General features: G+C 35.6%; 1 protein-coding gene across 5 annotated transcripts; it reads right to left on the bottom strand.

Annotated features, from left to right (window-relative positions):
* Positions 1-341: 341 nt before the first annotated feature.
* LOC118264149 (phospholipid-transporting ATPase ABCA1) lies at positions 342-23,679 on the bottom strand. 5 transcript variants are annotated; one of them, XM_035576563.2, is made up of 32 exons: positions 23,465-23,679; positions 13,726-13,982; positions 12,980-13,287; positions 12,371-12,544; positions 12,021-12,268; positions 11,482-11,592; positions 11,253-11,397; positions 10,988-11,161; positions 10,470-10,679; positions 10,290-10,384; positions 10,053-10,182; positions 9,374-9,603; positions 9,116-9,281; positions 8,723-8,956; positions 8,469-8,610; positions 8,262-8,380; positions 7,636-7,855; positions 7,204-7,369; positions 6,717-6,932; positions 6,404-6,508; positions 5,807-5,978; positions 5,164-5,289; positions 4,924-5,047; positions 4,548-4,672; positions 4,324-4,448; positions 3,982-4,162; positions 3,381-3,542; positions 3,119-3,276; positions 2,687-2,809; positions 2,293-2,458; positions 1,931-2,060; positions 342-1,721 (listed from the first exon to the last, which is right to left on the bottom strand). In XM_035576563.2, exons 2-32 carry the CDS (start codon positions 13,956-13,958, stop codon positions 1,532-1,534), a joined length of 5,208 nt encoding a protein of 1,735 aa, XP_035432456.1. In that variant the 5' UTR covers positions 13,959-13,982; positions 23,465-23,679; the 3' UTR covers positions 342-1,531. The 5 variants fall into 5 exon arrangements, with proteins under 5 accessions (XP_035432456.1, XP_050560908.1, XP_035432453.1 ...); XM_050704951.1 differs by lacking the exon at positions 23,465-23,679 and adding an exon at positions 21,609-21,816; XM_035576560.2 differs by lacking the exon at positions 23,465-23,679 and adding an exon at positions 19,667-19,823.
* Between the last annotated feature and the right edge of the window lie 1,312 nt (positions 23,680-24,991).

The raw sequence follows: 24,991 nt of genomic DNA, 5'->3' as shown, positions 1-24,991 counted from the left end.
GCGCGAACCATGTAAATACTAAAAAAATTCAACACGTGCTTAGCGTGCGCTCTACGCTTCTCATGTGAGCATACGCTAATTCACACCTATTCTATATCTGAATAGATACGGAGTGAATACCCCGTTTTGCCTTTACTACTCGGAATACCTACTACTAAAGTATATTGCCAATCATATATGAAACAGACGTCTAACAATTTTATTGAACTTGTTGCTACGCCGTAGCATTAACTACCGTTACGGCTACGATATCATGCTACGAATTTGGAAAAACGCTAATGCGTGCTGTATTATTATCAGAGGAAATAGGTAATTATGATTAATAATGATAAACAACATCGTATGATTGGTACATATTTATTTATTGCATTTACACATTATCTAACAATCTATTTGATCACAAATACGTTACAAATAAATTAATTTAAAACTAAAACAAAATAGTTACACACATCACAAATACTTTTTCTAAAGTACTACAGATTTTTGGTATGAAAGTAAAAAAGTTTATTTATATATTAAGTTAAAAAACAAATTTCATATTAGGTACATACATATTATTATTATTTACATCATATTAACGCAAAATTGGCGCTAGATAAGCGCTTGAGCATATCTTTGTTTACAAGATGTAATTTTTGTAAAGCAGTATGAAATTATTTAATTAGTTATTTACAAAAGCGATTTGGTACATTAATATGGTAGGACAATAAAATCAGTCCAAATAGCCTCGTTTCATTTCCCTTTCGTAAATCTCGAAAAGAGGTCATGGAATGTCATTATAATTACAACTAATATAGGTACGGTACATTTATTTACTCGTAATTCAGATACGTACAATACTTGCCACTGTAGCTTGTACATTATGCAAACATTTATAAAATAATCGTGACAAGCAAACGGTCTCACTATTAAGGTTTGCATCTACAGCCCCGCATCGGACGCAACGGATTTTAGTTTGTCTTGTATAGAAATTCATACAACACCGGCCATCCGCATCGTACGGACCGCATCATCAGCAATGCCTACATGCGTTGCGTGCTGGTGACGTCATACGGAATGCGTACGATCCGGCCGTTGGGGCTTACCTCCAGACCTCTCCTCTAACTACAATGTACAAGTAGTTGTTGAGACGACATTTATGATAACTAAACTACTACTTTGACTACTTAATTAATTTATCCAACTAGGTTTATAAATATGTTGGGTTTCCAGCCCAAATATAAGACGATTATATGGAAAAATGTTTCTCGTATACAAACAGAAGCCGGTGTACCTAATTCTTTTTAGCACTTTAACTTCCTAGAACTATACAATAAAATGTTAGTAACAATTTTTGCTACAATTTTATCGACTAGAGCGAGACTCATCAGTGATGTCATACTGGTACAGAAGTGGCATTGCACTGCTTGTATTCTAATATATGAAACTATGCACTCACGCATAATATTACCAGAGAGCATGTCCCCGAATTATCAGATCCCCAATGTGGGATATGTAACGAATTACCTCTAAACTACGAAACTGTTCACTATAGTAATTCGAATGCTTGTCGCTGGTACTTTGTAAACTGTAGGAATATTTGTTCTAGTGTAGTCTGTGAGATGCTGTAGTCTTCAATCTCCAAGTCCCTCTTAGCACGCTCCATAATGCCGAACATCCGTGACCATGCCATACTACGGTCTGGAAGGTAGTATGTCAGGAGTCCCTGGTATTCCTCCCTGTATAATATTTAAATTAATAAATAATTTTAAAACAAAAATCTCCAAAACATTGTCCTAATTACACATTTCTGATATTTCGTAGCAACCGCCTACGGCGTAGCATTTGTATTTATAGCATTTGCGCGCGCGGAACTAGTTAACCGCTTCTAAAAGTTAATTTTTATTTTTATATAGCATGGTTTAGGGTACGAATTAAATGTACTTACATGATACGTGGATTCTGGAAGTTTTGAGTAACATATTCTTTGACAGTGTCCACTACACTACGTGAGCTGTTTATCGAAGCAGTGTCATTGTCTCTGTCTTCCATTTTCATCTTAATAATTAACGTAAATCCTGAAAGCAACATTTTAATAATTATTAAAATTGGCATACTAACAAAATAAAACAACAATAAATACGTCGTCATCAGCATTAATTTCAAGTGCTGATCTAGTTTTACCAGGTTGTCAGGTGTCGTAGATAAGCAATCGAAAATTGATACTTAAACATCGAGATAGACTTATGTAACATTTGAGATAAATGTGATATCTATTTAGGTAGTGACTGATAACAATTGTTCTCGTACCTTCAGAAAATTTGTTCTTAAGATGTTGCGGTGTGCCGAAACACTGGAATCGTCCGTTGACCATGATAGTGAGCCGTGAGCAAAGAGCTTCGCACTCCTCCATGCTGTGTGACGTCAGCACTACGCCGCGGCCAGCGCGCTGTACCCCACGCGTTGCTCGCCATACCTATGTAAATAAAAACATATATCAGAATAGAGTGATACCGATATCTCAAAAAACTACTCAGTGTATAATTGCTTTTTAATTTAGATCAAAATAAGACTTCTTGGGAAGTGCCCTATTTCTTTCTTGACCCTTTCCTGATTACTTAGGTAGGGCAGAGAGAGAAGAATCTTAATTTTTTTCAGTGAAATGCATTTAATAAGTATGTATATACACGTATATTATACTCACATGTCGCTTAGCGGCAGGATCTACTCCAGTGGTGGGCTCATCCACGAACACAAGACGCGTTCGTCCCAAGAATGCTATCGCCGTGTTTAGCTTTCTTTTCGTTCCTCCTGAATATTGATTTACCTGCAATGGTGAAAAGGAAATACTTTGTTATTGACGTATTATAATGCGTATCGCTAAATAATTACCTAAGCAGGTAAGGTCATCTATCTTATCTAGGCTTAAAAAATTAGGCATATCTAGGTAATTGAATTTTTATGTAAACAAAATATGGCTTTGAATACATTATCAACAGTCAATGATAATGTGCTACTGGATTATGACTTATGAGACGTCCTGTACATAAGAGGCATTTGCCATAATCTCAGGTCATAATCTGAGCAGCTGAGTTCACAGGTTGCAGTTTAAAATATTTTTGAAAATGTAATTTACCCTTTTGTCAAGATGTTTGAGGAAACCGAGTGCATGTGCTAATGTTTCAGCGGTTGGTGCAGCACTGCGTAAACGCAGACCCTTCATCATAGCAAACATATGTAGCGTCTCACGGCCCGTGAGCTCACCAAACAAAGCATCGAACTGGGGACAGTAACCTGAAACAAACCGTATATACATGTAGATAGAACACAAACTCCGTTTAATTAAAAGTAAGAAAATTAGATTATAGGAAATTTATTTGTCTCCAGTGTATACTAACCGATATTCTGGTGTACTTTGCCAAGACTTTTCTCGACAGAGTGTCCACTAACAAACGCTTCACCGCTTGAGATAGACTCGTCACCCATTAACATCTTGAAGGTGGTAGTCTTACCGGCACCGTTTACACCCAACAGACCGAAACATTCACCGTCGTTAACGCCTAAAAACAAAACAAACATTAATAGGGATGATGACGGAGTATGAAAATTAAAAATCTATTTAGTTCTTCAGTTAGGTAATGAAAAAATATTAGACACGTATGTTTTTATTTTGTCATAAGATAACAATCTTTACATAAAACGTGTCAAAGTTTACGTCACTATTGAGTATAAAACGTACTCAAAAGTGACGTCACGCGATATTTCAAATCGATATATCTTCGAAAGTATTTGTTTCCGTAAAAAAATGAAAAATACGTGTCTAATATTTTAAAATAATCTACAAGACGGACATTAAAATAAAAAAATTAAAGTCAGAAAGAAAGAAAAACATTTATTTGGCACTTAGCATGTAACCTCAAAAATATAGATATTAATAAATTTTATTATTAATTAATTATATCACTCTTCTACTGATAGCTGAAGAGGGATAAAACTTACCAAATGAGATTTGATTTACGGCAAGATGTTTTCCGTAGTACTTGGAGAGATCGTTGGCGATCAGCGCATGCTCGTAGCGTTGCGAGGGCAGCACGTTGCGCGCGCGCTGCGCCTCTTTTTGCACGTCCTCGTCCAGTATACTCTCGTCTAGAGGTGGTGGGGTCTTCTTGATCGTACATAACTGCAACAAAAGATAAGAAATTAATCAAAGAATATTTTTTGGGACAATGTCGTTTAGTATTACGAATTACCTATGTAAGGTACCTACAATACTTTGTAAAAAGTGTTTAAGGAAATAGATACAGTTTAAAGAAATAAATTCTAAAATGTAACTTTACAAACCTTCTGGAAGACTCTGTACTCGATGATCATAAGAATCGTCCAGAACACGATGCAGGATATAATCATACTTGTCAAGTATCGCGATACGCCCGGCTGATTCCATTTGAAATAAACATTCGGCTCGACTGGAATTAAAATATTCGAACATATAAATTATCACCTGTATATCAATCATCTGACAGTTAAAATAAATGGTTTTTTTATGAGAAATTATAAGTACTCACCACAGCATTCTTCGTTGCGTGAACATAAGCTTTCCATGGTGCACTGAAGGTTAGGCGACACAGCTTGATAGTACTCGCACATTTGTAGACAAGTGTATTCACGCAGCCCAACTTGGTTCAAAAATCTGAAATTACAAGTATCACTTAGGACGGAAAATGTTTTGAAACTGAAATTACCAATTCAAATCTTTTCTGTGTGCCTTGCAAGGTCACCGCTTGTTCAATTGATGACTACTGTGGAGATCGAAACTTGTTGACCATCGCCGTATTGTAAATACACGATTGAAGTGCATGAAAATCGTCTACTTTGCATATTTCACAACAGTTTTTATATAAGAAAATAATTTAGCTTCATGAGTAAGTTGGTTGTTCTTACCTGACTGCAGTGATTAAACTGTAAAGCGGGAAGAACTGTAATATGTAGTCGAGTATATTCGCAGCTTCCGCTGTGTTCAGCTGAGGAGAAGACAGTGCTTCCACTATTTGTGCACCCATCATACCTGATACACAAAAAACAATTAAGTATTTTGTTGTAAAATCTACTATAAATTTCTCAAAATGTATGAAACAATTCTAGCACTAACTATTCATTTGAAAATCATTGCGTAGTACTAACCAAAAAGCACGTTCATAAAGTAATAACCGACGAAGCCAACAGCAGGTCCATTGAACGCAAACGACAGGATGTACACCAGCGGCAACATCGCAGCACCGTACAGCATCACGCACAAGTACATTCGAGCTGAAATCAAACATCGCGTATGAATTTTATTGTAACTTTCGTGAGACATACTAATTAATTATTATGTTATCGGCTTACTCACGTAATGTTTTGACGAGGAACTCGACTAGTTTCAAGCCATGCTAGAGGCTCATATTCATGAGCAGCATTACGCGACACACGACGCGGCGATTGTCGCACTGCTACTGCTGCAGTCGAGTTCCTCGTCAAAACATTACGTGAGTAAGCCGATAACATAATAATTAATCTCGTATGAAAATGTGTAAGTTAATAAGTTTCTATTAAATACCTTGTGGTTGGTATACTCGCAGCATTCGAAAACGCGAGTGTATTTATTTAGAAGAATATAATATGTATGTATAACTTTCAACAACTTCTAAGTGTGTTTTCTATAGCTACCAGTCCCCATACTGGTCAATCAAATGCCAAATCTATCGAAATCATGGAGTACTTTGTTTTAAATAATTCTCCACGCAATTGAGGATTTATTTCTATTTCCATTACAGAGATTAATTACCTAATTCTTGAGCAGTGGACAGTCCAATAACTTGGAAAGCGGCACACGTGATTACTATGGAAACACAGGTGATCAGGAACCAAGCCCAGTTGAAGACAGCAGCACTACCCCACAGCACTGCAGGTTGTACTCCCGCGGCCTTCTGTAACAGCTTAGCGCCAGATGTGCGCTCCTGCAAATAACAAATAAGTATTGTAGCGATGAGGTTTTATCGCATGCACTGGCAGGCTAAGCGTCGTCACACATTGACAGGCTGCGATGTGACACATGAAAAAATATGACGGTTTGAATGATGGAGTTGTCAGCGAACAAGTAATTTTTTGGCTTGGTGTTAAAGTAAAGCACATGCTAAATTGGCACCCAACGTGGGACGCCAAAGAATAGAATTTATCACAAGTCACAACCAACTTTCTAAAACATAGTGTCAAGTGTGTGGTAATATCTTTTTCTCCCTGCGAAGACGGTCTACTAAAGATGGGTTTCACGTAATAAGCCCCTCGATCTACAAACCTATAGTTCAATATAAAAGTCCTTTATCAAATTAACGGCGTACTGCAGAATACGTAAAGCCAGTTAGAAATATCATGCACAACTTACCTTAATAAAGAACATGATGAATACAGCACTGACGATACTGACGCTGCTACCAATACCAGAAGACAGCTGCATGGAGAGCATGGCAATCATCATCTGCATGTCCGTCTGAAATCATTCAAATTATCCAATTAAGAAAAGACTAAGTAAACTAGTAGAAATCAGAAAACAGTTGAATGACTTGTCGAATCTGAATAGAGTGGTCGAATAAGAGCCAAATCCAGACGTAACCGAACCAGTCGCACTAGTAAACAAAGAATACGATGGCAATGGTTCCCCTCTACTTTAGATGAGAAAATAATAATGATTTACTAACCTGGTCTCTATAAGTAGCCTCCAATGGATGATTGTAAACGTTAAGCTGCGCAGTAGAGTTGAATGCTCTAAGAAAAGCTGAGTGGAAGGTAGATAGAGCTATAGCGACGTCGTGGTAACCGAAGTTACTGAACCAAAGTGTCGCATTGTTATCGTCGAAAGTGGAACCAATCAGGATCTGGTGACGTAACTGCCCCATCACCACTGGATCCATCGTCTAAAAACACAAAACAGAACATACAGATAAGTAAACTAAGATTACATTTTTACAGCGTGAAAACTAAAGAGTTTTCTTTTGATTACATACGTAAAAACCGTTGTATCGTTTAAAAGCTTGTCTATCACACTAGATTAGATATTATTATAATTATCACAATTAAAATCACTGTTTTAATCAGTACGTGGGGTTTGAAATCAAATAATACATTTTTAGCTAGCTATGTGCTACCGGATAATGTGCACTTATGCGTCATCATTTTGCAACTTACCCTATTTAGATAATACTCGTCCATGGGTACGTTCCCAATGTGAGTCACGCCCATGTTTTCCACGTCTGAGGCCGTGAACATCATCTCGTATGCTGCTGCCGCGATAGCGCCGACAGACGATCCTAATGTACCGTTGAAACTTAACAGGGTTTCTGTACTCGTGAATCTGAAGTTAAAATGATTATAGTATTTTATAATAGTGTAACCAACTCTTCATCTGTTTACAATTATGAAATTTGCATTTCTCCTTAAGCATAACATAAAATACGTAGTGCATAAGCATAAATGGGTTGGACTTAAATAAAACCTTTGGACTTAAAATAATTCGGTGATAAACAATAACGTCACAAAGAACGACAGCTCAAAAACCGCACTCTGTTATTAAGTTAATCTAATCTCTTTCACATATCTAACTAAATATGTATGACTCACCCCTCAGTCAATGATAGAAATCTTGATCTTATAGTTGGGGTTAAGGACATCACGTATCGCATAACTCCAAGCGTGGCATTGATGAGTATGACGGGAGCGAAGAACTGCAAGATCATCAACCAAGGTGACCGAATCAGTGTCAGCCCCTTCTTCATCCACACTGCTAATACTTGCTGACATAGCAATCGGAAACCGGTCACACTACTTTCGTCTCTATCCACTAAAACAAAAAAAAACTGTTTTAATAACTTGTCCATAACTCTTGCTTGGCTGGAAGTCTGCACATTGTAAACGATAATGGTAGTTCTGAGTTGTCACTAAAGAGTAATTGTTCATCTATATAGATTTTCAATTTCTACATGTCGTATAAGGTTAACTGGCAAAGACTAATGGTAAGCGTCCACAGATCAACATCGTACGCGTCGCACGCAACAGATTTTAATTTGTCTTCTATAGAAATTCATACAACTGCGTCCACTGATCCGAATCGTACGAACCGCATCGTCGGCAATGCCTACATGTGATGCGCACCGATGACGTCATACGGAATTCGTGCGATGCATACGATGCGCGCCTGTGGACGCTTAACTGTAACGTCTGATCATTTGTAAATTCATACTACTTACATTCTTCCAAAGACGAATCAAGTTCGTGTTTCAAAATGTCGTCAATGGTCGAGTCCGTCGTAGTAGTAACAGCGTCATCGTTATCTGAATTATTTACTGGTGCCAAGTCCGAACCGACTCTGTGAATCAAAATATTACATTATTAACCTATTAAGTACCTATATTTGGTCCGCAACTAGAATATAAATAAATATAGAAGTCACTTACGACATAAACACATCCTCTAAAGTAGTAGCAGTTAAACCATAGTTTTTGTATTTAATCTTTTCCATATTACATTCCAAATCGTTCAGCATTTCTTCAAAAGCGTATGAATAATCGTTGATTAAGTTATAAGTAATTTCCGTACCTATAAAAAGACATTTAAAAAATTCGTTAATTTTTTATAGTACTTTAGCTGCGCAACTTAATGTTATTAAATGTAGATTATTGTACAAAGGTTTCATTTATGCCTAACTTACCGCGGTCTTCCTTGACAACCGTGTCTGGAATGTATTTATTTATAAGTCTAGTGCATTCCTCGAAGTCAAAGTCATCGTCCTTAACGACTACCAGAGTGTATCCGACGCCATAATGACGTTTCAGGAAATAAGGTGAACCCACACACTGCAGGCGGCCTTGCGCCATAATTGCCACGCGGTCACCGAGAATATCAGCTTCGTCCATGAAATGTGTCGTCAAGATCATCGATCGACCTAAACATAAACAACTTATTAGAATTGTTGTTAAAAAGGCCGTTATGCTGTTCAAAATATTTAAATTAAGACCTGACCAAAAATGCAAGTAAAGATTTTTAGTTTGAGTTTTGAAAAATCTATGAAATAACTTTTTTATATTAAAGGTCGATCTGTTACCTTTCTTCTCCTTCTGTAGAAGTTCCCAAAGAGCTCGTCGAGAAGAAGGATCCATTCCAGAAGTAGGTTCATCGAGTAGTACCACACGTGCTGCTCCACTTAAAGCTATTCCAACACATAAACGTCGCTTTTGACCTCCAGACAAACCATTAGAGGGATAGTCTCGCTGTAAGAATGATACACATAAGTAAGTGTGTTGTAAAAAAACATAACGTAAGTCTTTATATATATTCGTTAGATAATTATCAATAAACCAACCTTGTCTTGTAGTTCCAATTTTTCTATAAGAGTATCAATCTCAGATTTGAGCTCTGCCCCACGAAATCCTTTCAACCTGGCAAAGAATTCCAAATGTTCTCTGACAGTGAGTTCGTTAAACAGTACATTGTGTTGGGGACATAAGCCGATATGGGCACGAGCCGCATAAGTTTCGTGTGTCATGTCATATCCCGCGACAGTCACAGTACCCCGGGTTACCTCCAAATTACCTATAATATGAAAAAACACAGTAAGTTTAAAAATAACACACAATTACTTAAATAATTTCCGCATACGTAATTCTAAAATTGCAATCGTTTTGAAGACCTTCAATTGTATTTAACCTAGTAACATTACCTACATTAAAGCCAGTGGGCTAGTCTACAGTAATGTGATTGCGTAAGAGTTCCGTTGCTTGCCTGGAGCAGATACGACAATTGCTATGCACCCACTCTGCGACGTAATTTAACATTACCTCCCTACTTCCTTAATTTCATGAGGTAACTGCAGACAACTACTTATAATTTACATTACTAGAAGTGACGTGTTCAGTTTTCAACTTGAATAAGCCAAACAACTACCTACGTAATTTTATGTATGTAGGTAAATAAAAACGGATAAAGCAATTTATCTAATGATAAATGCATGTATAGAATTAACGCTAAAAAAATATACAAACCTGTCAACATTGATATTGTGGTCGATTTCCCAGCACCATTATGTCCAAGTAATACTGTGATTTGATCGTCGTAAATATTCAAAGACAAATTGTTGACCGCAGTGTTAGCTCCAAAGATTTTTGTTAAATTCTGTGAATAAGATACATAGTTAAGGGGATGTTTAAATTATAATAGAACAGATTAAGCTGAGCAGTAATCGGAGACAAGTTTCTCAGATTTAAGAGGTTCACACTTACATTCATTTTAACGCCCACTTCGTGTTCATTGGGTTCTTTTTCCTTTATGATGTCTTCAAATTCACTGTTTTCATTTTCCAAAACCAAAACTGTACCTGAAGAAGAAAAACAAACCATTAATTAAATTTCAAAATTTAAACCTTTATTGAATTATAAATTTAAAAAATCACTGATCTTTACCTGGTTTATAATGAGGGAACCAAAATCGCAACTGGAACGGGAAGTACCAGCGTTTGGGCGTGCCAAATGGTCCAGGCATCACTTGTTCGAAGTAGAGGGTGACGAGCATGTAGACGAAGCAGTCCACCACTAACATGATGACCACGTGGCCGAACACGAAGCGATTAGAGTCCGTCCCTGGTGCCGACATGAAGTCGCCCCACTGCAAGCCTAGTTGAAGGAATATGATCAGCAATTTAGTAGGTACTCATGCATGCTGCAGTCGCTACGTGAATTATTCTACTACGTTCATACTCAGTATGTCACTATCATACCATATTGCATAAGTGAATAGGTTTGTACTAAAGTAATTATTGATACGTATTATTTCCGTACGTATTCGAAAAAGTCAAAGAATAGTAAAATTCCTTTTCACATAAGTAACCTACTAAAAGCAATCATACTGTCCAGACTACATACACACTGAAAAAAATCTAAAATTTACATAACGCTACTTTAAAATAAATTTGACATCTTACCTCCAGTACTTTCCTTGGCAAGCAAAAGCTGGAATCCATAAGACATCGCAGAATTAATACTGAGGCATGTAAAGACCTGGACTGTTGTAGACATTTCGATGTCCATTGCCAGGAGGAAGGCAGGGATGTATGTGAGGAACCAGACAACTACAGTGCACAACGCTGCTGTACTAGCTACATAAAATGAAACAAAAATAAATCATATGTACCTACATCATACAAGTCATAAAACTACTAATCAACTAATAATAGAGAATATACATACCTTTAGAGAAAAAGCTGCTCATCATAAATGAGAAAAATATCACGCAAGTTAAGTACAGCATCGTGAAAAACATCAAGACTGTCCAAGGCGTGTTAGTAAACACCGTGTACTCACTGAAACCGTCTTCGTTCGTGAACCAATTTATCTAAAACATGAAAGAAACCATTTATAGAGAAAACAGGTAAAACTAAAATGGTAGAATGAAATCTAATTTATAAAAAAAACTTACTTTTAAAAGTATCACTGTCAGACTTGCGGATACTAACAAGAAAACAAACTGTTTACAGGTCCATGCAGTCCAATGCAACCATGTAGGGAGACCCATTATTTTCATCGTTTCCTGAAAAATTACAAAAACAATTATTGACGTGAATTTTTTATTGTTATTCCTAGTTTTGAATAGAGAAACTATTTCAACAACAACATCAACAGCCTATTAGTGGCCACTGCTGACCAAAGGGCTCTTCTCACACGGAGAAGGTTTGAGCATTAATCACCACGTTTGCTCAATGCGTGTTAGACTTATAATTAGAAATTATAAACCCAGGTTTCCTCACGATGTTTTCCTTCACAGTTTGTCAGTGGTGCTTAAATACCTAATCCTAGAGAGTACACATAACTCGGAAAAGTCACATTAGTACTTGTTGGGCAGGTTAAAGGCGATCCCGCACTCTCATGCATGAGAAGCGGTCTTAAACCTCCGGGCTAACACGACTACTAGAGAAGAGAAACTCAAGTTTTATTTAGTATTCTATATCTGAAGATTACCTTTAGTTGCAATTCCTTTTCTACCGTGACCGCCCTCGTAATGTTGATTGCAGTGTAACTGAAGCTCAACATGATGAACATAGGGAACATGAACTGCAGAAGGTCAAGCGCCATGTCCCTGATGTACGGCGGGTGAGGGTATCTCTGCAGGAACACTGTGAACTCACTCATGTTCACTCCTGTCGACCTCGCTATCAACTCCGTTGAAATAACTTGTTGTAGTGCTATGAACATTTCGTTTACGTAACCTGCACACAAAAAATAAAATAAGATACGACTACTTAAATTATTTTCTTAAATAAAAATTGTAAAAAAATCTCTAGTACAATTAATTATAGAAAGGTCGTTACCTGGATCGTTTCCACCTTCCCAAGACTTCGAAAATCGAGGACCAGGCGTTTCGAAAACAGGGAAAACTGCGTCTGTCCTCCAAGTGCGACCTCCAGTTTGGAATAACGAATTAAGACGAGGTCTCTCGGGGAATCTCAGAGAGTACGACAAATTATTGGACAATGATTCTGCGCCTAAAATTAGTAAAATACTCCAGTGTCAGTTAGCTGAATTATACAACAGATCCAATACAAGCTGAGGGCCTGTTTCACAACATCTGAATAGCAGCTACGAACCCAGATAAATTTGAATTAACAACGTAATTTGTGTGAACTATCTGTCTCATAAGTTTAAAGTGATTTTTCAAAAAACAATTAACAAATCATTATTCACCCGCCTTCTTAAGCATTTTGGTAGCTTATTATCATCCTTATTTTTATTGGATCGCTTGAGAGCAGTGCCACAGCTTAATTAATTGAAACCAAATTTTATGTTTTAATCAGCAGAATTATTAACTTTTGAGGATAATGACGCCGTTAACTTTTTGTTTTTGAAGAATTACCCTTTATCTGGTATTTATATGGAGGTGGTGAAACAGGCCCTTATAGGAAAAATAATACAATACCAACCGTATAGTTTATCGTCAAACTCTACGACCGCTATAACCCTTCGTGTATTTTCTTCTTCTATATAAATCCCTCTTGTTTCATTACTATTATTATAAGCTTGTACCCTTATACGAGATTTTATCCAGTCAAGTATAGCGGTAGAATTTATTTCAATAGTGGGTGGTAACTCTATTTCTATTGGTAACCTAGCAATTAAATCTTCCATGTTCTGTATTAATAAATTAGTAATTGCATTTCTAACTACATCTTCTAACACAGGACTAGTTGGTGAATAGGCAATAGATACATTAGGACAATCCAGACCAAACCTGAAAAAAAAAAAACGTTTAGTATAGTATATTTCATACGTCACACAAAATGAAATTATTTGCAGAACAACTTGCATCATGATTTTATCTCAGTTCATTAATGTAGAGCAAATTGCATAGTAAAGTTTTAAGTAAATAGCCAAGCGTGTGAACTGATTACACTAAAACAACAGAAATACTTGATGTCATTGTGATGAGAAACATGAATCGTAATCGGAAGAATAATATTCGCTTGAGCACATTATAAAACATCAAATCTAGATATACTGGAGTAGTGCAGTCAGCCCACAGGCGGACTATTTGAGAGATCTACGCCTAACTTAGGATGAAAACAAACCGATGATAATGACAATGATAAGAATGGTGGACGGTTCCTTAGAACTGTTGAATTAAATAGTTTTATTAAAGCGACATGCAATAGAATTTTGGATAACTCACAGTACAACAGTGGAAAAGTTGAGTGTGTTTGCTCTGAAAGGCGGGTAGGTTTGTGTTTCTCTTTCTGCTGGTTCTATCTGCCATCGTAGGATTAGCACCAGCGTCATGGTGAGAACTGGGAGTAGAATTTCGAGGACTGTTTGCGTTCTGTGCCTCCATTGCTGCAGGAAGTTCTTCCACATCAGCAGCCGGAACTTTGCGAAGGGGCTCGCCTGCTTCGGTACCAGCCGCATTTTTAAGGCGATGGCGTCTGCCTCCTGCATGTTACCCAACAGTTGTAGTTAGTTAATACCTTCATTATTTCAAACAAGTAACTTAATTACTTATATTTTACAATTCGTTCTTTCATTGTTATCACAATTCGATAAGCTTAATTTTCTTCCTGATTAAGAATAAATTAGAGATAAACATTCAGATAGATAATAGTTCAATACGTATGTGCTTATAAAATAATTTTTATTCACGTGTTATTGTACTGGTGATTTTATAGTGCAAAAATAATAAATGCGTCACATCTTATCTTTAAAGGCAGCAAAACAGCAATTACAAAACGTGAAAAAGTTCAGTTACCTTCGATAAATTATATCCAAAAATACAAACAATAAGATTTATTTATTTATTGCTTTCCTAATCTCTAGATTACTATTATCTTTAGTATCTACTCTTAATTTTTATATGACTTACACTGCAACAGCCCTAACTAATCTGCGCTTCATAGAATACATATTTACAGAAATTCAACGCCCTTAAAATTAAAAAATACAGAAATAATGTTCCTCCTACATATATTTTAATCATATAAATTAGATGTATATAACTATCTTTATATAGTATGTTTCAATTAAGTAACAAAAATATAGCATGACAAGGATAAGACGATACAAAATGTACGAATTAGTTAAAGCGCTTTCTATCGCTCATAACTCTATCATACAGACAATCTAAGGTTAGATAAAACCTACCAATTATATTTATCACATGCCGTTTAATCCTTAATTAATTATTATTGTCTAGTTACATTTTCCAAGTATTTTCCAAAAACATGTACCTAACTCTATGGAAACGTAAGAAAATTGTAATATCACGTAAGATATGACAGAATCTAGAAGACCTTATCTCTGATGTCATAACATGTTTGAAGGCATTGCTAGATTGACATACTTATTGAATTCAATCTTTACTATTGTTTCCGAACTGTTAACTCATTTTAATCTCTCCGTTATTTAAAAAGGATTTCGTGGATTTTATCCCCTGTGTTAGGTGTAAACAAACATAAATTACACTGGTAATGCGACTGTGCATTAGATCCAAATTTAAAGAAATTAGGCTGTATCAACTGTGTAACGTTTTATTTTAAGGTCCATCGTTTTGCGTTTTATCCGCGAAAGGGTAGGTAGAGGTGCTCATTAGGCCGCGTTTCCATTGACGCGGAGCGGGGCGGAGAGGAGCTTAGCGATGCACAGCACGAATTGACCAATCACTATGCTCGAAATCTCCGCACCGCTTCAATGGAAACAGCATGAGCGGGGCGGAGCAGAGTTGAGCGGATATTCATACAATATATAGCGAGACGATGCGGTGCGGAGGACAGCGGGGCGTTGTTGTGCGGAGGACAGCGGGGCGGTGCGGAGCAGCGCGGTGCGGTACTGTACTGTACTTAAGACAAGGATAGTGACACTAACACGACGCCAATGCTAACGTGTGACAGAGACATATAATCGAGTACCGAGTATTGCCGAATAAGCACGAAGATTCACGAAGTAACCAAAAAGGGATGTCCAAGTAGCGTGTGTGAGGGTGTTGTTTAATCGATTTTCTTAAAATCGATTACTACGAAACAAATTACTTATCAAACAAAAATATATTTATTTTCAATGTTATATTGATATTTTAAATTTTCTTAAACAGTCGTTACTCAAATATTGTTAATGATAATTGATATTCAAGTAAATCATAACTTTCAATTGAGAAAATACTTTCTTTTAGTTTTACTTTCATATCGAAATATCGTTTATAAAATTAACTATATTTGTAAATCTTATTTCGTTTAGTATATCATATAAAAAACAATAAACTCTAAATTAAAATATCGATTGCGATATTTGATCGATAAAGGGTCTATTGTATTTAGACATGGTCAATCTCTCAATATGATTCCAAAAGTATGCTCCGCTCCGCCTCTCTCCACTCCGCTGACCATTTTTCACCGCTCCTCTCCGCCCCTCTCCGCCCAGCTCCGCGTCAGTGGAAACACTGACCACTTTTCACCGCTCTTCTCCGCTCCTCTACGCCCCGCTCCGCGTCAATGGAAACGCGGCCTTACGGCACGTAATGCCACTATACAATATACACCCACTTTTCACCATTAGTATAATAAGTCCCATGTAACAGGGGGTGAGCCTATTGCCATATACTGGGCACAATTCCAGACTCCGTGCTACTACTGAAAATTTTTCTAATAACCCAAAAAAGCCCAGTAATACTTTTTTTAAATAAATAACAAATCTATACAAAACCTACAATTCGAACACAACTAAACGGACAATCATCTATAGTAGTAGTAATTGCACTCATTAAATATCAGTAGTTGCACTCAGAATGCACCTAACGAACTTAATCAATAGAACTTCATAGCGAGTGCGTTAAGCGATAGAACTGTTTTAATTGAACAATCAAGTATAAACAAGCACTTGTTACAAATTGATGGAAACGTGACATGTTTGGGGGAGTCTTCCTCACATATAGTATGTATACAGTGCTTTATATATATTATTGGTAGTAAACTACTTAAAACATAACTGAATAAGGCTATCACGTTGTACACCTTGTACGCATTGTAAACGTGACTGCCAAACACGTGGTTTCAACATGGTTCGATTTTCGTATGAATTTTTAGAGGTGTTGCTACGTAGTTTGACTTTTTAACCAAAAATTTTTTTCTCGAAATTATAGATGCTGATACATATGTACTTTTATGTTAATCTAATTACCTTATTAATTCTGACACTCTTACGTACGAATTAATCTATTTGGTTGCAATGCAAGATAATTAACTTTTTTTTTAATTTCGTAGTCGTTTCGTAGCAAATTACCTAAGAAAAATAAACCGTATAAAAATGAAATTACGTTTGATATTACATCATTTCATATGTTAGTAGCTAATTAGGTGCGTATAATATTTTAAAACTAATATGATTTTATTTGGTTCCGATATTACTACGTTAACATTGAAGTACACATTTCATTTATATAACCTACCAATTATGTACTCTTTAAGCATATATACGTACAAAATATCTACAGGTACACACATAGCACATATCTGTAGACATTATTTTGCTAATTAGTTTTTGAATATATCAATATTTTACTGATTACTTTCAATTATCACAATGAACAAGCAAAAGAAACAAAAGATAATACGTTTAGAATTAAATATTAAGGATAAGTACGTACATTATGTTCAGGCAAAAAAAACATAACGTATATACCTACCTAATGCCTTTCCACGTCACAAACTAGTTGAGAAACTAGATATATAGTTTTGTTGGACTGTACACTAGTTTATACGTTTTAACATGTACCTTTTAATAAATAAATAAATAATAATAAATTATACTCAAAGGAAAAGAGTACTAACTCTAAACAATTATGATTTCATCTGCTGTGTTATTGCTATTGAGGGTGTGTCCTAAAAAAACTATCTTCTGCCCTTGGCTTCGTCCGCGATCCCGTTGAACCAGACCATTATATACCCCTGTTCCAAATTGCATACCGATCTCTTCAGCCATTATGACGTGATTGAGTAACAAACATACACACAATCACACAAACTTCAACATTTATAATATTAGTAAAATACTTTTTCGCTGATCTAGTGAACTGTGTATTTGTACATGATGTCATAAATACAATGTCAAGTACATAAGACCGGAACCTTAAAAAATGTAACCATCTGAGTTACTGAGCAATTTTCTCATTCAAATAATAATGAACAGAATAATATATAACTACGCGGAGTCTATTTTTATACTCATCAAAGTAATTTTGTCAAATGTTACCTCATACAACTTTACACTATGTATTATGTATTAGTACTACATACTAATGCCATCACTTGCCTAATCTCTTCACTATCATTTGTTATCATTATCAATTTATCATAGCAAAAACGTTTGCCATTTTCCTCTTTGGTATGCATGACGCCCTTTTTAGGGACAGAACGCATGTGTCACTACGTAAACATAAACTAAAAGCTTATGCAGGTAAAACAGAATTCATTTTGTATTATACATTTCTTTTAAACTTTATCGAATAACTCACAAAAAGGAACACATAATCAGAATCTTCTTGGAATTGATTTTAGTCCTCAACGAACCAAATACCCCCTTTCTACACTGGCTCTTAATATTACAATAATATAATTTAAGTAGGAAAGTCACTTACCAAAAAATAATTAATGGGAAACTCCAATTACAAATAGAACATCCGTGAAAACTTATCTACGACACAATCATGTACCTATTTATCTTATCTTAAGACTAGTGTTCATAGATTTGCTTATTTGTAAAAATAATTATAGGTACCACTAGCTAATCTCGTATAACGTTGGTACTAGTTACATTGTGTAGCACTCCTATCATGATATACAATAACTAACACTCCTATTCGTTCGTACTCGCGTCAGACGCTTAATTAAAATTCGACAGAAGATACTACCGGACAGCCAAAGTGCTACTTCAATTCATAAGCCAAATAAACGCTCACTTACACGTACCTAATTTAAATATAATCATTTATCACACTAATCAGTGTTATCAATTTACATAAACGATTAATGTTATAAATCATGAGTCAGAATCATGTGTTTTATCAGGAAAAAGAAGTAGGACCAACAGCATTACAACGCTTTTCTAGGGAGCATTTTCACTTCTTGGACGTGAAACTTGCCATGTTTAGCGTCCACCAAAAGTACAATCAGTGTTTAGGCAATAGCATTAATCCACCTCAATTTCTGTTGGAGATATATTTACAAAGACATTTATCAAAACAACGAGGAAAATTGGTGTGATTTTTTTATAATGCGAAAGATAAAATTAATCCAGCAAATTAGAATTAGATAACGTTTTATGTCCTGGTCTAGAAAAATAAACATTGCGTTTACATGGCTTATTTCCACATTTTGTACTACTAACATCAATTTTAAATATATTTTTTTTTTATTCAAGAACATGATAGAGGATCCTTTTCTTATCTCTTTCTATCTCAGAACTTCCATGGGGTTGCCCATGATTTATTCGTTATTCCTTGTTCCTACCCTACGAGACCGTTACACCCTAAAAGGCAGACAAGTAGCGAAATAACACTAGGTATACTGTAATAATAGTTTACTGTATGATGAGGTGCACCATTTACTCATGAACAGAGTAGAGTGAGAGTATTGTCAAATAATACATTATTATCAAAACATGATAATACCTGCGTCAATACTTAATATGAAATTTAGGAGATTAGAGGTGTTGTTACGTAGTTTGACTTATTACTTACGAAATGTTTCAACACTTGTAATATTTTGCACTTTTCATTTTGTTTAATACATTATTAGGAACCTTTGGCTTCTGGTTTCAACAGCTTGCACTTCAAAACAGCGTAAGCCGTAGGCTTCCAGGGAATTTTTATTTTCGATCGTGTACGAGGTAATAATAATTTCACAAAAATATACTAATGTAGATGAAAACCAGCATTTCACTAGCGACAACTAGTGACAAGAAATCAGACTGACAGAAAACAATAGAACGGAACCATAATAGAAATTTATTCTTAAAATAGATAAACAAACATCGACCAGTGACAATTTTATACCAAGAAAATTTATCTCAAACTTCACTCACTATTAGGGAATTAATAGAGCCTTAAGAATAAGTACCGAACACGATCTTACCTTTTATATTTTAGACCGATTTATATTTGAACGAATAACGTTTTCACTTAACAATAGAGTACGGCATATTCACTTGTCAATGTTGTACTGGCAGAGAAATATAATATACTCGATATCTACATAACAGATAAGGAATCTGCTAAAGATAATGGCCACCTGATCGATACGCGTATGCGTGTCTATATATTTCTTTTATTTATATTGTTAAGTACTAAATTATTATCAGGACCAAAGTGAACTGTGTTCCTGTGATGTTAACAGGGTTTTACTTGCGATTTTATTCACTTAAAATCTATTCATATACCTAAAACAAACTCCATCCTAACAATTTCATAATATGACATCATCAATAGTAAAACGTCCACCGTTGAGCTAACTAAGTACTGAATCTATCCTGTGCCGTAACGAACCCTACACAAAACGAAAACTGATCTATTTCTAATTCCACGAACTATGACCATCAATTAAGGCTGTATCATAATTATCATCAATCAATAAGGAAAACTGTTTATTTATATCTATATTTAGATTAATCTATAGGTACAAGCATGTTTGTTTACCGCATTTTTACATTAAATAAGACATTTATACATATAAAGATAAGGTGATAGGTACCTACTTATGTTTAGATACCTAGTTACCTACTGTTATGTTTCATTACACACCTGGGCAGGGCATACGAACCTACTGCAATTTACTTTAAACTTTAAGTAGATGGGAACGTTGATTCATCCACGATAAAGTGTTAGTACATAGATGACTCCTATATAATAGGGTCTTGTAGATAATTTTAAAATATTAGATACGTATTTTTTATTTTCTTTCGGAAATAAATACTTTCGAAGATATATTGATTTGAAATATCGCGTAACGTCACATCTAGGTGCGTTTTATACGTAGAAATTATGTATTTGCACCCATTCCTAAACTTTGATTCGTTTTATCAAAGAATTGTTATCTTATATGACAAAGTAAAAAAATACGTGTCTAATATTTTTTCCTTGCCCAACTCACGGACTAAATAGTTTTTAATGTTCATGGCCCGTCATCATCCCTATTGGTATTCAAAATCGATTAGTAAAGACAATGTACCTACTCACCTAATATATTGTTAAGCCACGAATAAATTCTAATTAGTCTCTAAGCTATGAGGCACATGATTTGTCCCGATAGTTAATAAATATCCCCCATATATGTCGTAGCTAACCAACTCAACCTCACCAACCGAGCCATTCATGTAACTTTTGCAGTAAAATAACACACGGAACAAAAATCTGTTCTGAGTTTTAACTTCACTTGTTTGACAAATAAGCCTAATAGTGGGTAAATTATGTACCAGAATAAACTCATATCCAAGAATGTTCCGGAGCTGCGTACTGCTTAGCGGGTTACAGGGCTCCTGTTCGAAAAGCAAGAGTAGGAACTGGGTGATTTTTGGTCAGTAAGAGGTGGAAGAAGTCATTGGATGATTTTCTCCTACAAAAAAAAACTTAACAGTTTTTGATCGGCAACTGGAAATACAATTATTCAGTTGTTAAATCAAACACATGCGCAAATGACATTAATAACAGCACTGCGGGATTTTCCCGTGAAAAATAAACAGGTAAGTAGGCGCATACTTACTAAACTATCTTATGATGCTTATGTTACTTGTTCAAGTTGTTTTATAAGACCAATGTCCTTTGGGACCAGTAAAAAGCCTTGTCATACTGAAGTTTGTTATTAAAATTATAACAAAATCAACATTCTAGTTGACTGTGAGCTACAATATATAATATAGACGGTACGTTTATCTAAGTAATACCAAAGCAAATAATATATTTATTTAAAAAAACATCTTAATAGCGCTAACACAATCTTATTTTAACAAATTATCTTTAACCCATAAACTATCCTGTGTTTATAAAATGATAAGCACTAGGTATCTGAATTTGGTACTTACATGCTTTGTTCACTGTCTAATTTAATTCAATCCTGTCGTATTTTGACCTCTTTGTTTGATATTTAATTTGTAAATGAATATATATTTATATTTTTTTGTCTTTATTTCACATCACAATACAGAGTTTTTATGGCATCACTTTAGTATTAGGAAATATTCATATTATTAGTTGGAAAGTGATATATGCCACTGACCACGCAAGTGAAGCCACGGTCGGGAGACTAGTGCGTGTTCATAATAGCCAGATGACCTGATAGGATAATACGCCTTGACACTAGCCGCCTCGAATAACATCATGACTAACGAACTTCATTAAAACTGTACACGTTCCGCATAATATATAAACGTTACGTTGTTCCTAATATTAACAGACTCTTGTACTGTGGAGCATATAACATTTTTATTTCGACTAGTTATATTTGAAGAAAGATATCGATTTTCCACCACTTACCAATTTCTATTAAGTAATTAGATAGTATTGATTTTATTTGATGGTCATTGAGTAAGTAGGTTTAGTAGGACCTAGTTAGTCAAGTGGTTGCAAGCGTGACCTTTCGCGGAAGGTCTGTTGTGTTCAATTCCCAAATTAATTTTGTTGGATAAGTATATTCGGGTTTTTATTAAAAACTCAGTAAAAGCAGCAAATCTGGAATTCTGTCTGATCAAAGCAATAACGCAGTATTACACATTAGAACTAACAACGAAAATACCCCAGAAATGATCCCTAAAGATGAACTTTATTAATTATTAGGCCTTTCGGCTTACTCACATAACTGTTTGACGAGGATCTCGACTAGTCTCACGCCATTGTAGAGGCTCATATTTATGATCAGCATTCCGCGACACGATGACACGGATTTTAGTATACGAAAATTATAATAGAATTATAATTATTACTACCTACTTCGCTTATTTTTTAGTCGACCACCTAAACTGATCCAGATTTTAATTGTAAGTATCAGTTGATTCTGATGCGGATACCAACATGCGCACCAGCGCGGCGTCCAGCCACCGCACCAACCCTAAAGTCTTTTTATTGATTGATTGAAAAAATATCCAATGACTTCTTCCGCCTTGAGACGGGAAGGAGTGTCAGAATCTTACTGACTAAAAACCACTCCGTTCCTTCTCCTGCTTTGAGCCGGAGCCCCGGTAACCTTTTTCATTGGCCGCAGCTCCAGATCGGACATCAGCCGTACTGGGCCCCATCTGAGGTGGTCTGGCTTTTTGAGGCGCGCGCGGAACGCGAGGCGCCGCGCCGTAAGTACGGGTCTGGTTCTAGTCGGGCGGCAAGCTACCTTTGCTCGCCGTCCGCAGACCCGAACATTTAATAATTAATTAATTTAATTTCTGTTCTTTACATTATGCTTTCTCTTCTAACTTTGCACCTACCATTTCATCGTTTTGCACCACCCAATGGTTAACTGTCAGAAAATGCCCATAGCAATAACTCAGCCAATTTCGTAGTGTATGTGCAATACAGTTTTAAATAAATAAATATCCAAGATAGTATCGCAGTTCCTACTGAATTTATTTATACCTACACAGATGATTCCTACATTTATTTATATTTTCTTTTTACAAAATATCTATTATGACTAACATACTTTGATAAAATATGTATATGGATAAGTGCTTACTTACTTCAGTTGAAAAAGTAGCCTATGAATGAGTATTTATTAGTCACTATTAACAAGGCACTTGATTTTGTACTCATCACTTAATTTTATTGCACTCTTCTGTAGAAGTACCTATAGATATAACTACTCCCTTTATCAATACAGAGTGCACTGCTTTCATAAAAAATAATATTTCATTTCATACTAAATAAAATATTATTTTAACAAAACACTCACCTATTTGTAGTCACCCACTCACACACAAAGCACTAAAACACCATGGAGCAATTTAAAAAATTCCCCAGCAAATAGTTGTACGCGAAAATTATCGACACGGGATTCCACAGAGTACAAAAAGATAATAAAAATGATAAGCTGCCTTTCGAGAGGTACACTTTAATGCCTGCGCTATTATTCATAAACGCAGCCGTTACGTAGGCACATCCACCAATGCTCTAACTAAAGCAATATTAGAATAAAACGCTTTAACACACTTCTGAGTTTCTGCATAGGAAGGAAACAATAAAACGAGGTGTTGTTTTTCACATGGAAATTGGTGCACTTGTGAATTAACGTGTTACTTGCAGACCTCGCACTAGTCGTAGTAGCTAATTTTTATTTACGAGTACATAACTGGGTATCTCGTCTAATTGTCTATGAGAATCTGTGTGTTTGTAAATGCACCTACGACACAGGGGAAAGTACTAAAATGATTAAAAAAATGCATGGATCTTATTGACTTACAGCGCTACCTTAAGGTCTATTTGAAAACGAGACCTTAATAACTCGAACTATCAAAAAGTAATCAGGTCTGACTTACTAAACCTAGAAGCCCTAATATACTTAAGTAGCTGTAGAATATTACAGACGTAGCACGTACCGCGTAGTTCGTATTTCGTAGCGCGTGCTACGAGCTACGCACTACGAGCTGCACGCTATGAAATACACGCTACCAAAGACGTCCTAGAACTACGCGCTACGAGATACGTTTTTTTAGACGTTGCTCCACACTAGGAAGTACGTAATGTATCAAATAATCCAGATACACCGTAGATTTTGTCATTATTTCATATAATCTCAACTATTATTTATGAAAATCTACATATCAAAAGATATTTTACCTAAAACGTATTTTTGCATAATTTTGTCTAACCGTGTATGATTCACGGTTGTAAACTGTCTGATAAAAGACGTAGATATAGGTATATTTTTACTACTCTACTTTGTAGGTACCTGCTATCAAGCCTTTGACGACCATCAGAAAACTGTGGAAGGCAGGTCCTCCGCTAACTCCGATCGAAAGAATTGAAAATATCACTTTTGTATGAGATTCGTACTAATTAATTACTTGTGTTTTAATTAATAAACACACGTTAAAAAATATGCCCCCTATGCTGAATGATACCAACAATGACACAAGAAAAATGGGTGTTACACTATTAAATTATAATGATAAGTACATACGTCACGCCTTTTGTCCCTAAAGGGGTAGGCAGAGGTGCACATTACGGCACGTGATGCCGTTATACAATGTACACCCACTTTTCACCATTTATGTTATAAACCCCATGTAATAGGGGGTAAGCCCTGAGAAATTTTCGAAAAACCGAAAAAAATATAATCATTATGATGATACATAGCTGGTAAAATCCTTTCCATATACCTAGGTGGTTGTAGTGATTGTGTTAACAATAGGTAATTTTAACAATATTCAGAGTCACGGTCAGACCACCTAAATATCATGAATAATAATAATTGTATGTA

Source organism: Spodoptera frugiperda, chromosome 26 (assembly GCF_023101765.2).
Source record: "Spodoptera frugiperda isolate SF20-4 chromosome 26, AGI-APGP_CSIRO_Sfru_2.0, whole genome shotgun sequence".
NCBI lineage: Eukaryota > Metazoa > Arthropoda > Insecta > Lepidoptera > Noctuidae > Spodoptera > Spodoptera frugiperda.
The sequence above is the reverse complement of the archived record's forward strand: the minus strand, read 5'-3'. Positions and strand labels throughout refer to the sequence as shown.

Coding starts and splice junctions, on each gene's coding strand:
- LOC118264149 (XM_035576563.2), bottom strand. CDS start 13,958: ATGCGGCTGGTACCGAAGCAGGCGAGCCCCTTCGCAAAGTTCCGGCTG. Junction 12,545..12,979: donor GTTTGACGATAAACTATACG/GTTGGTATTGTA, acceptor TACTAATTTTAG/GCGCAGAATCATTGTCCAAT. Junction 10,385..10,469: donor GTTCCCTCATTATAAACCAG/GTAAAGATCAGT, acceptor TTTCTTCTTCAG/GTACAGTTTTGGTTTTGGAA.